This window comes from Ambystoma mexicanum, chromosome 9, assembly GCF_040938575.1.
Source record: "Ambystoma mexicanum isolate Mex_15411 chromosome 9, UKY_AmexF1_1, whole genome shotgun sequence".
NCBI lineage: Eukaryota > Metazoa > Chordata > Amphibia > Caudata > Ambystomatidae > Ambystoma > Ambystoma mexicanum.
In genome coordinates, this window is record NC_090931.1 from 1108046610 (window position 1) to 1108060064 (window position 13455).

Genomic DNA, 13455 nt, shown 5'->3' on the forward strand with positions numbered 1-13455 from the left:
TGCCACAACCATCCACAGGCCTCTGCAGGCCACCCCGCCCCTTCCGGAACATAGGAAATGCCTCTACCCCTGCCTGGGTTGCAGGTGCCGAGTCTTCCTGCCAAAGTGGACGCAACGTCTGTATCCTCTTCCTCTTGAGGCAAAGTTAAAGGCAGGTTCAGCCAGCTGCTAGACAGCTGTTAGGCAGAAACCTGTGCAGTTCGCTTAGGGACCACTGTATAAAGTTTTTTAAGTCTAAAGGAGTTAGCAGTAAACCCAATTGGTAGCAGTCTGCACCACCCAGATTTACCTGGTAGCTGTGGCTAAGCAGTCCAGACTTCTCTCAAGAAGAGTTAGGCAGTTTATAGAGTATACACAATAGGGCCAAAAATACAGTAGCACAAGCAAACACTGACCAGAGCTTTGGTATAGAAGTATATAATAATTTATTTAAAAAAAACACTTGTAAAAATACACTGGCACTAATATGTCAAGCAAGTTCAAACACAGTCACTAGAAGTATATACACCTCCCTAGTTAATTATTTGACAAGTCTAGGTTAAGACACCACTTATTTAGCAAAACAGAGGTGAGCGGGTAACCATAGATGGCACTCCAATAATTTGTTTAAAAAGGGAGAGAAAAGGCAGAATAGGAAAATAACACAGTACCAACACTTTTAAGAAACCACAGCAAGTCAAGAAAGGCAGGGTCTACTGTAGAGCAAAAAGTTCATAGGCCAGGCCCACTCTTGGAGAGAGCAAGGCGGAATGTGCCCAAGATCACACAGTGGAAATGCACTCAAAATCTTTGCAGAAAAGTCAGATGAGGTTGGATCAAGTTAGAAAGGTAATGTTAACAGGTCCAAGGTCACCCCAGGATAGAGAGTCAAGGATTTATGGGACACCTTGGACAGTCTGTTGCAAGGGAGACCAGGCGGGACACAGTGCCTGAAATGGTGAGAAAGCTCCAGCGGGGGCAGTTGGTGCTTCGTCCAGGGGAAGAGATGATCTCGACGTGGAGGAAAGCTGGAGGTTGTTGCACTGCCAGGGAAGAAACCAGCCGCTGAGTTTCTCGGTTAAAAGGTACTACCCTTTTATTCGCGGTAGTGGTGAAGCGTGGCTATCCGGCCGCCGGGGTGCTTGGCACAGGCGATTCGACCACGAGACGATCCAGGAAGGCGAAAAAAGGCGAACTGGTTGGTCCCACCAGCTCAAAGGGAAGAAGACTCTCCTGGAAGAAGATCTCCTCTGTCGTCGGGAAAGTAGTGAGTTTCGTACAGCAGGGCTCCACCGGTGGTGCCGTCATTGTAGATGGCTCAGCTTCTCCCCTCTTCGGATACTTTAGGTCCTGTGGCGACTTCTGAAGTTCCAGTCCCCAAAGCCCTGCTTTTATGCAGCAAAACCCCCATTCATCAGCCTAGCTGTCACTCAAACATGCTAAGTGGTGAGCCAAGCGGCTCACCACTGGGCCAATCACACAAGAGTGCGACTTCAGTTGCCAAGGCAACTCAGTCCAGGGTGCCTAATTCCCTTCCCACACATCCTGTTGACCCCAGACAGAGTGGCACCATTTGGAGGGCTTCTGTGGAGAAGCCCGCCAAAAAGTGGAACAAAGGGCTCGACTTGGGTTAGAGTTTCAGAGGTGAACAGAAACGCCATTTTAAAACCGAGTCCTGACAAAAAGACCCAACCGGGGAATAAATATTAAATAAATAACCCGGCGATATCTTTAACATTACACCAAAAAGTGGTGCGTTTAAAATGAATGGGAAAATCCCATAGGAAATATGGTGGAATATTTCGCGTGGTATCCACTGCCACCAGCCAGAAACTCGACAAGGGGGACTGGACGGTGCCCCGTTGGAAAACAGACCCAGGGGCAATCGAATTACCCCTACCAGTACTTCCACAATATGATGGTTTGTACTGGTTCTGTTCACAATTTAAGACTAGTAAAGCCAATGGTGACTTTACATGCCCTGGGAGACAGTAGTCAGTCCCAGGGTATGGAGCCTATGTTTGGGGGTCACTATGACACCCCTGTGTTACTGCACTGAGGGTGCAGTGTAACCCATATACCAAAAACACATGAAGCCCTATGGAGTAAAAGATCACATATCCCATAAAACACATTACATGGTCAAAGGACATTCTCAAATCATGCCTAAGAGTGGGAGAAAAAGAGTCTCACTCTTAGCAGGAGAAAAAATTAAACCCCAAAACTCCAGCAAAGCTGCTGGGGGACTCACTAGGTTTGGGAAATTAGCCTTAACAGAGAATTCTCCCTAACAACAGCTAGGCCCAGAGACTTTTATTTATTTATTTAATCTATTTATTTGTTTTTTTATAACGTGCCTAATACCATACCTGAGTTTGGTTTCCAATCACAGATCCGGGATTCGAACCTCTGTTGCTCTACGTGGTCTTGCTTCCAAGACCAGCGCGTTGCCCCTGTGCTATCCTCCTTGGCGGCCAGCTTTGAGTACCTACATTTCTCCAAGGACTCGTCTGCTTTAGGTCCGAACAGATTCTCGTGTAAGTCCCGTCATTTGTTTTGGACGGTGGGCGAGAACCCAGATGTGTGAAGATAAGCATGTCTCCTCAAGACAGTCGCTGACCCCATAGATCTTCCGACATAGTCCGTGACGTCCAGCCCCGTCTACAATACCTACAGGGCGACCTCCTTACCATCATCCAAAATCCTTTGGAAGCCCACATGCATCTTCCCTTCAGGAATGTACTGAGCAGCTTCCCCGATAGCCCTCCACAAGCAAAATGTGTACTATTCGAACATGCAGGACGTGTTAACTGCCTTAAGGTCCATACTGCCTTAAGAGAACTCCTTGGTTAGGGCATCAACCTTCTTTCCTTCCCTATCCATACGTGTAGATGTGGATGGCCCAGTTTTAACAGTGGCTGCCTGCACCACAAAAACCCTGTGGCATTGAATGAGTGGAGAGATAAACTGTGTCTCCTCTTGCCGGCCCATATTTGATGCTGGGGGCACACTGGTAGTAATCAGAGCCAGGGCAATGGGCTACCATCAATGCAGAGGCCGTACCGGCCACACTCTGCACCGAGCCCGAGGGCTTTGACGACACCGTCATGGTGGTCAGCTTGGGGTTGGGTTTTACCGGACGCTAATGGAGCCACCAAAGCTTGCTTCTTCGACGGATCCCCCCCTACCCGCAGCCGCTTTCTGAAACATGACGAGCATCTGCTCTTTGAAAGCCTCCCATCCCCCCTTGGATGTAGGCCCCTCCGATGACTTACCGGGTTCAGTGCCTTTTCTTTTTATGGGAGGAAGATGAATGGCTCAGAGAGTATGACCTTTTTTTTTGCTTTCTTCCGATGCCGATCCTCCTTTTCAGGAGTAGTGCCCTCCGTATCGGGCTCCAACGACCGGGCAGTCGAGCGCGGCAGCCTACTGTGAGTTTCACAGCCCTCTTCCATAGCGATTTTGGGTTCATTTTCTTACAGGACCTGCAGTCCTTGTTGACGTGATCAACATTGCGGCACCACACCACAGACGCTGTGTGGGTCCATGATGGACATTTTGAAACTGCAGTACTTACAGCGATTGAAGCCTGACACCTTGGGAATGGACATGGTATTGAACTTGCGTCGAACAATTGACAAATGTGTTGGTTGGGAAAATTCTTGTGAGAGAGTTGTTCCCCAATCAGCATGCAGAGCACGTGGGAAAAAGAAACTGAGGTACAGGGGCGTAGTGACACAGTATATGTACGCCAACCGACGTCACATCCGGAATCGACGACTGCTGCATTGAGACAAGATGGATCGACGGCTGAGTCAAGGTGCACTACGCCCCCAGTCAAAACATTTTCGGAGCAGCTGATGCTGGAATGGATATCTATATGATGAAGAATCTGCAGAAGAAAGGCAATCCATTGAAGAGACATTTTCAGCAATGTACAATGGATCACCGTCAACATATTGAAAAGAGCAGGATTATAAGAAAATCAACTTCGTTTTTAGTGGCTAGAAATGGAATGCATGCATAGGTAGACATCTGCTTAATGTTCACCTGAACCTTGCCGGTGATAGAGGAGTTGGTGGAAACATGCCAGGCTCAAAGGAATCAAAGTAAGTCACTGTCCACGAGAAGCTGCAACAAGATAGCCCAGCAGTCAAGGATAGCACCAGTAGACTCCAAAACCCTTTTAGGAAAGAGGGATAAAAGGATGCATCATCAACTACTTCAATTGCAATATTAGAGGGATTTTAGGACGATAAGAAATAATGTTCAAGTATTTAGAGAAGAACACATTATTTACCCTGGGTAATGTTCTTTCTGATGGATGTTCCTCCCAAATATTCCTCATCTTTGATATTCTCCGATATCCTGCTTGCAGCTTTGGAAGATTTTCTCAGCAGAGGGGGCAGTGCATCACCGGCTTGATGTCCCTTGGCGGCTTCCATCACGCTCCCGGATGATGTCGACACTGGTATAAATAGCACTGCGCCCATTGCCTCAGTTCTATTTTTCCCTTCTCTATGCACAGCTGCCTGAAAGGTTATCAGCACCCCAGACATTGAAAGAGAGGAAGTTTGAAGAAAATGTAAAATTTACCCAAAGATAGAGGGGTAGGTTGGGAGGGTGATGAGGAATATGTGGGAGGAACATCCATCAGAAAGAACACTATTAAGGGTAATTAATGGATTGTGTCCTCCCACATATTCCTCATCTGTGATAGACTACCATAGAATAATGTATGATGAAGGTGGTGTAGGGCATTTTGTTATTTTTATTTATGCTGTGTAGAACAGCCTTTCTAAAGTTTGCCTCCTGACTAGATACCAAATCCAGACAGTAATGCTTGGTAAAGGAATGAAGTGAAGACCAAGTTGCAACACTACTGATGCACTGGTACTCCCCTTTGAAGAACCGAAGAAACAGCCACTCCTCTAGTGGAATGTGTTCTGAAACCAGTAGGCAGTATGGGACTGATTTTCTATACTCTGGCCTAGTGGACAGATGTATAGAAGGCCAACCTATACTGTGACAGGGACAACTCTGGGGAGCTGTAGCCAAACCAGTTCATGTAGCACTGACAGGCGGTATGTTCTTCAGAGGTGGTCGGCTTGTAAATGAGGTCACACAACGTGAATCACAAATTACACTTAGACAGGATGTATACAAATACAGTTATTATTTATTGGCCAAATCATACTATAGAAAAATGACTACTAGCAAGTAGAGTTATCACAAAACATTGATAAACATAGATACATATATACATCCACTTGTTATAGGGCATAATACATATCACATGCCTGCAAAGGAAAGGTTAGATTAGTATTATGCACTCAAGGTCCACAGAGAATGATCCCCAACTATAATTGTGCAGCCCTAAGTTGTCTGGGGCCTTTTGCCCAATAGTTCAGGAAGCAGGATAAAATGCAGGTAGGGTCTCTGAGGTCCAGGGAAGGGTTCTTATGGTTAGGGTACAAGTTAAACTAGCTAACAAAAGTATCCCCAACTTTCAGAAGTCGTGCGCAAGCAAGCAATGGCAAAGCCAAAAGTGTTAGAATAAAGGTTTATTATAAGCCCATTGACTTATAATGGAAATATAGGGGTTGGTAAGAAGCTCTGTAACATACCTCCCGTACTCTGATTCTTCCGCAGACTTGGCAGGACAAAGGAAGAGGGTTTCAGGTTGCATTTCCCACCAAAGGTCGCAGTCCTCAATTCATAGGGGTTGCAGGTTCCAGTTGCTCTGCGGTTGGTGTGTTTCACTGTTGCAATGACTCTCGATTGAAGAATGCAGCACAACTCGATGCAGGACCCGTCAGGACTGGACTTGTGTCGGGTAAGCGATTTGGGACACTGGTCACCGCAGCACGGCAAAGCAAAGGGACTCAAAAGCCGCAGTCGGACTTTCCCTCCTCTCTCGGGTCCCCTTGATGCTAGGACACCGAAATCATAGAAGTTAGTCTCGTAGGGCCTGCTGAGGATCCCCAAAGTTCCAGGTTGAAACTCGGAACGGTGACGCCGGCAGCAGGGTAGCCCAAATTGGGAGCTGGTCAGCCACAGGACGATCCCGGGACACTTCCGAAGGATCTTCATTGCAGGGTACCGTGCAGATGTCAGAAATAAATGGTCCCTCCACTCCAAGGGTCGCAGCTCCTTCGCAGGACTGTTAAAGATCACGAGTAAGACAGGGATCCTCCAGGACAGCAGCAGAAGTTGGTAGCCAAGCCTTCTTGCGAGGGGTCTCTGGTTTCTTCTCAGGGTCTCACAGCTGGATAGGATTCTTGGCTCCTTCAGGTTTCTCCAGGATTGCTGAAGAATGGGTGCATGGGTCCTCTTCTTATCCTAAAAGCCAGGTAAGAGCTTCTGCCCTGACGAGCCAATGACAGGACTAGCCCCCACACACACCCCAGTAGTGGTCCAATCAGGACCACTGGCCGGAACATTCATGCATACCACTCAGACACACTGAAATCAGTTTGTGGATTGAGACGAGACAATCCCAGCCCACATCCTTCCAGTAAACACACACAGCCCTCCAGTAGCCTACCAAATGCTTCTGTTTCCCAGGTACTGAAAAGTCTTTATAAGGATTTTCCCGGCCTCTTAGGACAGGAAGAAGGCTAAAGAACAAGATGGCAAAAGGGCAAGTGAAAAATCTTGTGGAGCAGTCATATTTGACCAGTAGACACAGTTAGTAGCCAAACGCGGTAAACTCTAAGGCTAAAATGAAAAGCCCCAAAGGTGGGAAAAAGTCACTGCTGCAACCATCCTTTTAGCACACCTAGAGTAACCAAAAATCCTCTGACTGTTAGACTAGGGCAAAACAAATAATGACCCCACTGCACTGCAGTGTAAACTGCATTGTACAATGATAAAAAGTTATCACAAGTGATTCAAAAGTAACCAAAAGTAGTAACACAGTAACACGATTATGGGAAACAATGTTTCCCAGTACTAACAGTCTGAAGGACATATCAGTTTTCCCATGATGTATGAGCAAAAGCCAGGTGTAGTGAAGCGTAAAGCTTCACTGCACTATAAAAAGTACAGGACGGATTAAAAAATAAAAGGAAAAAGTTTGGGTCTTCCATAAAGATGGAAGGAAAGGTCCAGTAAAGAGAAATCTTTCCTAACAATACCCAACAAAGAGCTGGGGATACTGTCTGATTTTAGCAACTTGTTGTTGTAGAAGCTCCACGCCCTTTTGGGATCCAAGCGGTATAGCCTCTCTTCCTCCTTAGAAGGATGAAGAGGTGGATAAAAAGTAGGCAGAACAATCTTCTGCACCAAGTGAAATTCAGAAACCACCTAAGGCAGAAAATAGGGGCGAACCCTCAAAACAATTTTTTCCCCATGTAGAAGGTCGTAAAAAAGAGGTTTGCTAGACAAGGCATGAAGCTCGCTTACTCTGTGGGCTGAAGTGATTGCTGTCAAAAAGACAGTCTTAAGAGTCAACATCCTTAAAGGGCTCGTATGGAGAGGCTCAAAATGAGCTCCAATCAGGAATTTTAAAACCAGAGTAAGATGGGACAGTAAATGGAACAGGAGGTAAAATGATTGTTATTCCCTTCAGGAACTGAGTGACAATGGGAACTTTAAAGTGAGAACCCTGCTCCGGCGAGCGTTTAAAGTTGGATAACGCTGATATATCCCTTTGATGCAGAAACCTGCAGCCCTTGATAGGCTAAATGCAGTAAAAAGGAGAACACCGGAGGTTTACCACAATAAAAAGCAGTCAATATAGGTTTAGCTCTGCACCAGCTGCAGAATGTGTTCCAATGTTAGCGATATAGAGCTTCAGTTGCTGGCCTTCTGGCTGAAAGCAATACCTCAATTACGTCTCCATACGGTCCAAATTTCTATATGTTAACCTTCCAGAAACCAGGCATAAAGGTTCAAGGTTCGGATTATTGGGCAAAGAATGCAACCTCCCTCCTGAGTGAGCAGGTCTGCTCTTTGCGGAAGATGAATCGAAGGGCAGTTGAACATGTCTAGAAGGCCTGGGTACCAGGTCCTTCTGGCCCAATCTGCAGCAATCGGGATCATGGATTTCCTGAATTTCCTCAACCCCCTGATGACATGCGGAATGACGTAGACCGTATGGTAACACGTGCAGAAGTGGAAACTCCCATTCCACCACAAACACATCCCCCAGAGCTCCTCTCTGAGGAAATTCCCTGGCACAGAAGAAGTTGCATTTCCTGTTGATCCTGGACGCGAACAGATCCACTTTAGGGGTCCCCCAGAGGGCAAACATCTCTAGAAGGACTTCCTGAGCTAACTCCCACACGGGAGAGACTGTGCTTTGCCTGCTCAGAGCATCTGCTGCTGTGTTCTCCGCTCCGGCTAGGGGGACGGCCGACAGAGATTCCTTCTTGCAGTGCCCAAAACAAGAGCTGCGTTGCCTCAATGCACAGTGGTAGTGACCATACACCTCCTCTCTTGTTGAGGTAATGCATGGCCACTGTGTTGTCTGTCATTATCACAATGTTCTTCCCTCGCACAGAAAGCAGAAAGGCCATCAGTGCTAATCTGATTGCCCTCAGCTCCAAAAGGTTGATGTGTAGTTTGGACTCTGATGGAAATCATTGACCGCTGATTGTCAGATCGTTTGTATGAGCTCCCCAACCTGTGAGGGAGGTGTAGGTAACTACTGTTATCTCTGGCCATGGTTGTCAAAAAAGGTCTCCCTTCAGCACATTCTCCTTGCAGGCCCACCACAGGCGGTCTTGTACGACCTTGTTCGGGACCTGAACAAAGGTCCATAATTGTGCCTGAGAATTGTGACCTTTGGAACCTCAGGGCCCACTGAAGGGATCTCATACTCAGGCGGGTCTCTGGCACCAGGAAAATGCAGGATGCAATGAGAACGAGGAGCCTCAGAAAACCAAACGGTAGTAGACGCTGGGCATTCTGAAACTTCATGACCATCTGCACAATGCGCTGGGCCCTCACCTCAGGTGGCAAAGCTTTCCCCGAGGAAGGATCCAGGACCGCTTCAATAAACTGAAGCTTCTTGGGAGGTATCAAGAGGGACTTCTTGAAATTGAGGGAGAAGCCTAGCTTGTGGAGGGAGTGGCAAGTGACGCCAAGATGTTCCAGAACTTGTTCGGGAAAACAAACTCTGATCAGCAAATCGTCCAGGTTGAGGTTATGAGAGTGGGCTTACCCCAACATCTTCGTCTACCACGAGGAAATTTCCTCTGGACCCTTTGTGAGCGCTGGCATCTTGCCGTTCCAATGTATAAATAGTAACAAAAAGAACAGCCCTTTCAACGCTGGGAGGTCGCTTGTGTCTGCTGCGGTAGACGTATCATACTCACTGACTTACCCACCGCCTTAGAGGACGGAAGCTTTCCCAAGCTCTCAGGATTGTAATGACTGGCACGTCGCACCCTTGCCATCCTTGATGATGTTCAGGACACCTTCCCTTTCTCCAAGAAACCTTCCCTTTCTCCACCTTCAAGAACGTTATCTGCAGCCATTGCTGCCACATCCCAAAAAGTAAATGTTTCCTTTGATAAAACCCATGTGGAATTAATGGACTTCAAAGCCATGCTGATTACTGTAAACACCCTCTTCCCAAAGGTGTCACATTTCTTGTTGTCCCTATACGGAGGGATGGTAGGGTAAGCAGCTGCCCTAGAGGTAGAAATAGCTGCCTAAACCACTAGGTTTTCAGAAGTAGGGTGTTTTGATAAGAAATCAGGATCCTCAGCAGAGGGTCTGTACTTCCTTGTGAAGTCTTTATTAACAGCCGGAGCAGTGTACGGTTTCTTCCAATTCCCCAGCACACTATTCCTCATGGCTGTACAGAACGCTAGGAAACGGTCCTTTGAAGGACCTTCATCCAATATATCTGTCAGGTCTTCCTGTTTTTATACAGCAGCAGGTCTTCCCCAGCCCAGATATTCTGTTACCTTACCCATAACAGATCTGTATGAAGGGTCTCCATGTGTAGAAGCATCTGGGGTGGCAAAATCAACCTCAGGAGAGGTATCTAGCCCATTAGCATCCGTCAAGGAATCTACAAGGTGCTGTAATCTGGACTCCCCAGAGATTAACTCCTCAGACACATTGGGAGTTCCAAACATCCAGACCAAACGCAGGTCTATCTGTATGCCCCTCTTCCTCCTCAAAAATCGAATCCAGGGAATTAAAGAAGTCCTTTCTTGGAAGAGGTCTGTAATCCTAAAACAACTCTGTCAAAGACGTTGATGGCTTCAACTTTGGCGGTTTCGGCGCCGAAGGAGTCGACATGACCTCCCTTAAAGGAATGGAGCATTTGGTACATCTCAGACCTTTGAGGAAGCTTTGCTTTTTTGGCCGGGCTCTGAGGCATGCGTGCAGAAGCTTCAACTGACTCCCTTTCGGCCTTACGAGGAGAGATGGGGTCCAAAGCCTTCTTCAGCTATTTTGAAGTGGCCATTTCTCAAACACCATCATTTGGAGATGGAAATCCTCCCAATCGGCTTTTGACGCCGATTTACCTGGAAAACGTACCCGCTTTGTATCGGGTGAGGAATCAGAAGTAGAAGAGCAGGATCTATGACTCCTCTTCTGGGACTTTTTATGGGAGGTCGACTATGACGATTGTTGAGAACTGCTTCTAGACAGAGAGCGTTTACCATGTTTTGAGTGCTTTTTCTGTCGCTGAGGCGAAATAACTCTGGAAATTCTCTCGACGGAAGAGCTTTTCTTGAAAGGAGCAGTAGAAGGAGACTTTGGATGGAGGCGTACCCAGGACAAACTTTCCCTTCCTCTCCTTCAAGGACTTAACAGTCATTGACTGGCAACAGCCACAATCATCGACCTTGTGATCTGTTCCAAGACAACAAACGATATATCAGATGCAGAACGGTGATAGACATCTTTGACTGGCAATCGGTACACCTCTTAAAACGGTCTTCGGAGTAGACATCTTTGAAGATAGGATAAATGCATCACGACAAAAATCACTGAGGCAATTTTGAACCATTTTGAAGCGTGCTGAGAATGCAGAAAAATTTAACTGAGGCAACAGGCGCGGTGCATGCTATTTATACCTGCGTCGGCATCATAGTCGGGAGCGTGATGAAGCTGCTAAGGGACACTGAGTCGCTGATGCACTGCGCCCTCTGCTAAGAAAATTTCCAAAACTGCAAGCAGGATATCGAAGAATATCAAAGATGAGGAATATGTTTGAGGACACAATCCATTAAAAGTAAAACATATTATACACTTTCTGCTGCTTTTCCAAACAATGTATTATTGTAAAGAGTATATTAAAATGTAATCACATAATTTCCTTTTATATAGGGTACTGACTGTATGGTGTGGGGAAGTGCACTTTAGTTCTGTATAATGGTTAACTTAATAACATAAAAAATGACTTTTCCTATAAAGAGGGTTATCATGCTCAGAAACACATTAATTTTGAGATAACAGCAGTACTATACTATCTGGGCTTGCAAAATCTACTTGCATAGTCAAGGACATTTTAAGATTGATACTCTAACTTGCTGGCCAGTATGGGGATGTTTGAAACTTTTATTTGATATTAAATGTAGTGACATTATTTGATTAAAAAAGATGATACTATGTTTTTTGTCCGATACCTTTCAAAAGCAAATCACCTGTTCAGGGGATGATTTGAAACACTATATATCTGTGGTAAGAAAAGTGTGGAATATCATTTGAAAATTACATTTAAAAAAGGTCTCTGCAATGAAAGGGGTACAGGGAAAGTGTCAGCACTCGGGCTTAACAAAAAACATTCATCATGCAAGTGCAGATTGTGTAGGTTTATTGCTTTAAAATGAGCTCAGCTCAATTGTTTATGGGTGCTCAGTATTACAAAGCAACTATTTGTGAAGGTTTCATAGTTAGTAAACATGCAAGTCTACAAGGATGGTGTGGCTTGTCATATAGTTTCAGTAGATGTATTGAGGTTCTATTGAGCTCAGGAGGTTTTACAGGAAACATTATTTTATGGCTTACTAGAACTGGGCGGATGGTATCAGGCAGAGGTTCGGGGAGAAATCTCCTCAGGGGGAGAGCTTAGAGTTTTGCTTCGAATTGCACAAAGTGTGAGTCATTATTGATGCCAATGGCAAGGCCATTACGAAGGCAAGAAGAACTACTGAGTACTAGAATCTAGTTAATGAAGTTGAGATTGTGGTAAAGAAGGCCATATGTTTTTGTTGTTAGACAAAGCATCCTGCAGTAAACTAAAAAGGAAATGAGTCTTGAAGGGAGTGAATATTACAGAAACAAAGTATAAAATGTTGTGAAATACAGAGATTTAGGGGCCATTATAACTGCTTTTAGAACAAATAAAAGCAAAGTCTATTTTCAGGTTTCTCCATTCTAAACATTTACAAAATATTACTCAGTAAATACTTCAACACTACTTTAATAAACCATAAAGGTTCACACAGTCGCAAAACCTGAAATGTCATGACACGCTGTTCACAAATATTACAGAAATATAAACAAAAAACATACCTAATCTAGTTCCAATTACAGTCCTAATATGACAGTTTTAAGTTAATGACGATAACTTGGTTACATTTTGCATTTTGTAACTGCTCAACACCATTTATCCCAGAAGCTTCACATTAGTTGCCTGAATTTTAGATACCCCCTTTGTAAGTGTTTTTGTCTTTGTACACATAAAACAGCAATATAAAAATCTGGATGTATTCATCCATTTAGTGCACCCAGCCTTACATGTAAACAGGGTGCCAGCCCCTTTTACTCCCTAAAACAAGCAAATAACCCCAACAGCAAAAATAGGGAGAACAAAAAGTAAATACATAAATACAACAATACAAGTAAAGAATAGACAAAACCCTGCACACTGCTGATGTGTTTACACCCTAAAAATATTTGATTGCCAACTTTTTAAAAGAAGGCAGTAAAATAGTCCAATTCAAAATCTCATTTGAAGCACTGGGTGCTTCACTGGAGGGTAATTTAGAAAGCAGGAATCCATCTGCATGATACCACTCATTTTAAAACACAAACCTGGCTTTTAAACAAAGTTTAATCATTTAAAAACAACTGTTTGCAACGTTACATGATGTATTTTGGTCGGTGTATTCCTGAAGTACAGGTTATGCATGTATTTTACAAATTTGCGACTGGAATGTTTGCCATCTGAGGGAGCAACATAAATACTAAACGGGTGATGCTTTTACAATGTGTTAGATTGAATACAATTCCCCTACTGTACTAAACAAACCCCCCTTATCAAAAAGCCCACCCTTGATAACGACCTCCCAACCAACTACCACCCCATTACTACTGTGCCTTACCTACTAAAATCCTTGACCGCACCGCATACTTCCAACTGCAAGCCAACCTAGAATCCCACCACCTATTGGGCACCCGCCAATCCGGCTTCAGACACAGCACAGAGGCCGCCCTCCTCACCCTTAAAATCCATCTCAACAACATCTGTGATGCTGGCCGACTCGCCATGACTCCTCAACC

At 45.1% G+C, this 13455-nt stretch overlaps 1 protein-coding gene across 1 annotated transcript in view; it reads right to left on the minus strand.

Annotated features, from left to right (window-relative positions):
• ARL6IP6 (ARF like GTPase 6 interacting protein 6) overlaps nucleotides 1-13455 on the minus strand; it is a 346923-nt gene that overhangs the window by 170113 nt on the left and 163355 nt on the right. The window contains exon 3 of the mRNA XM_069616430.1: nucleotides 4030-4162. Within this exon, the coding sequence (XP_069472531.1) occupies nucleotides 4030-4162 (133 nt within the window). The remainder of the gene's footprint in view (nucleotides 1-4029; nucleotides 4163-13455) is intronic.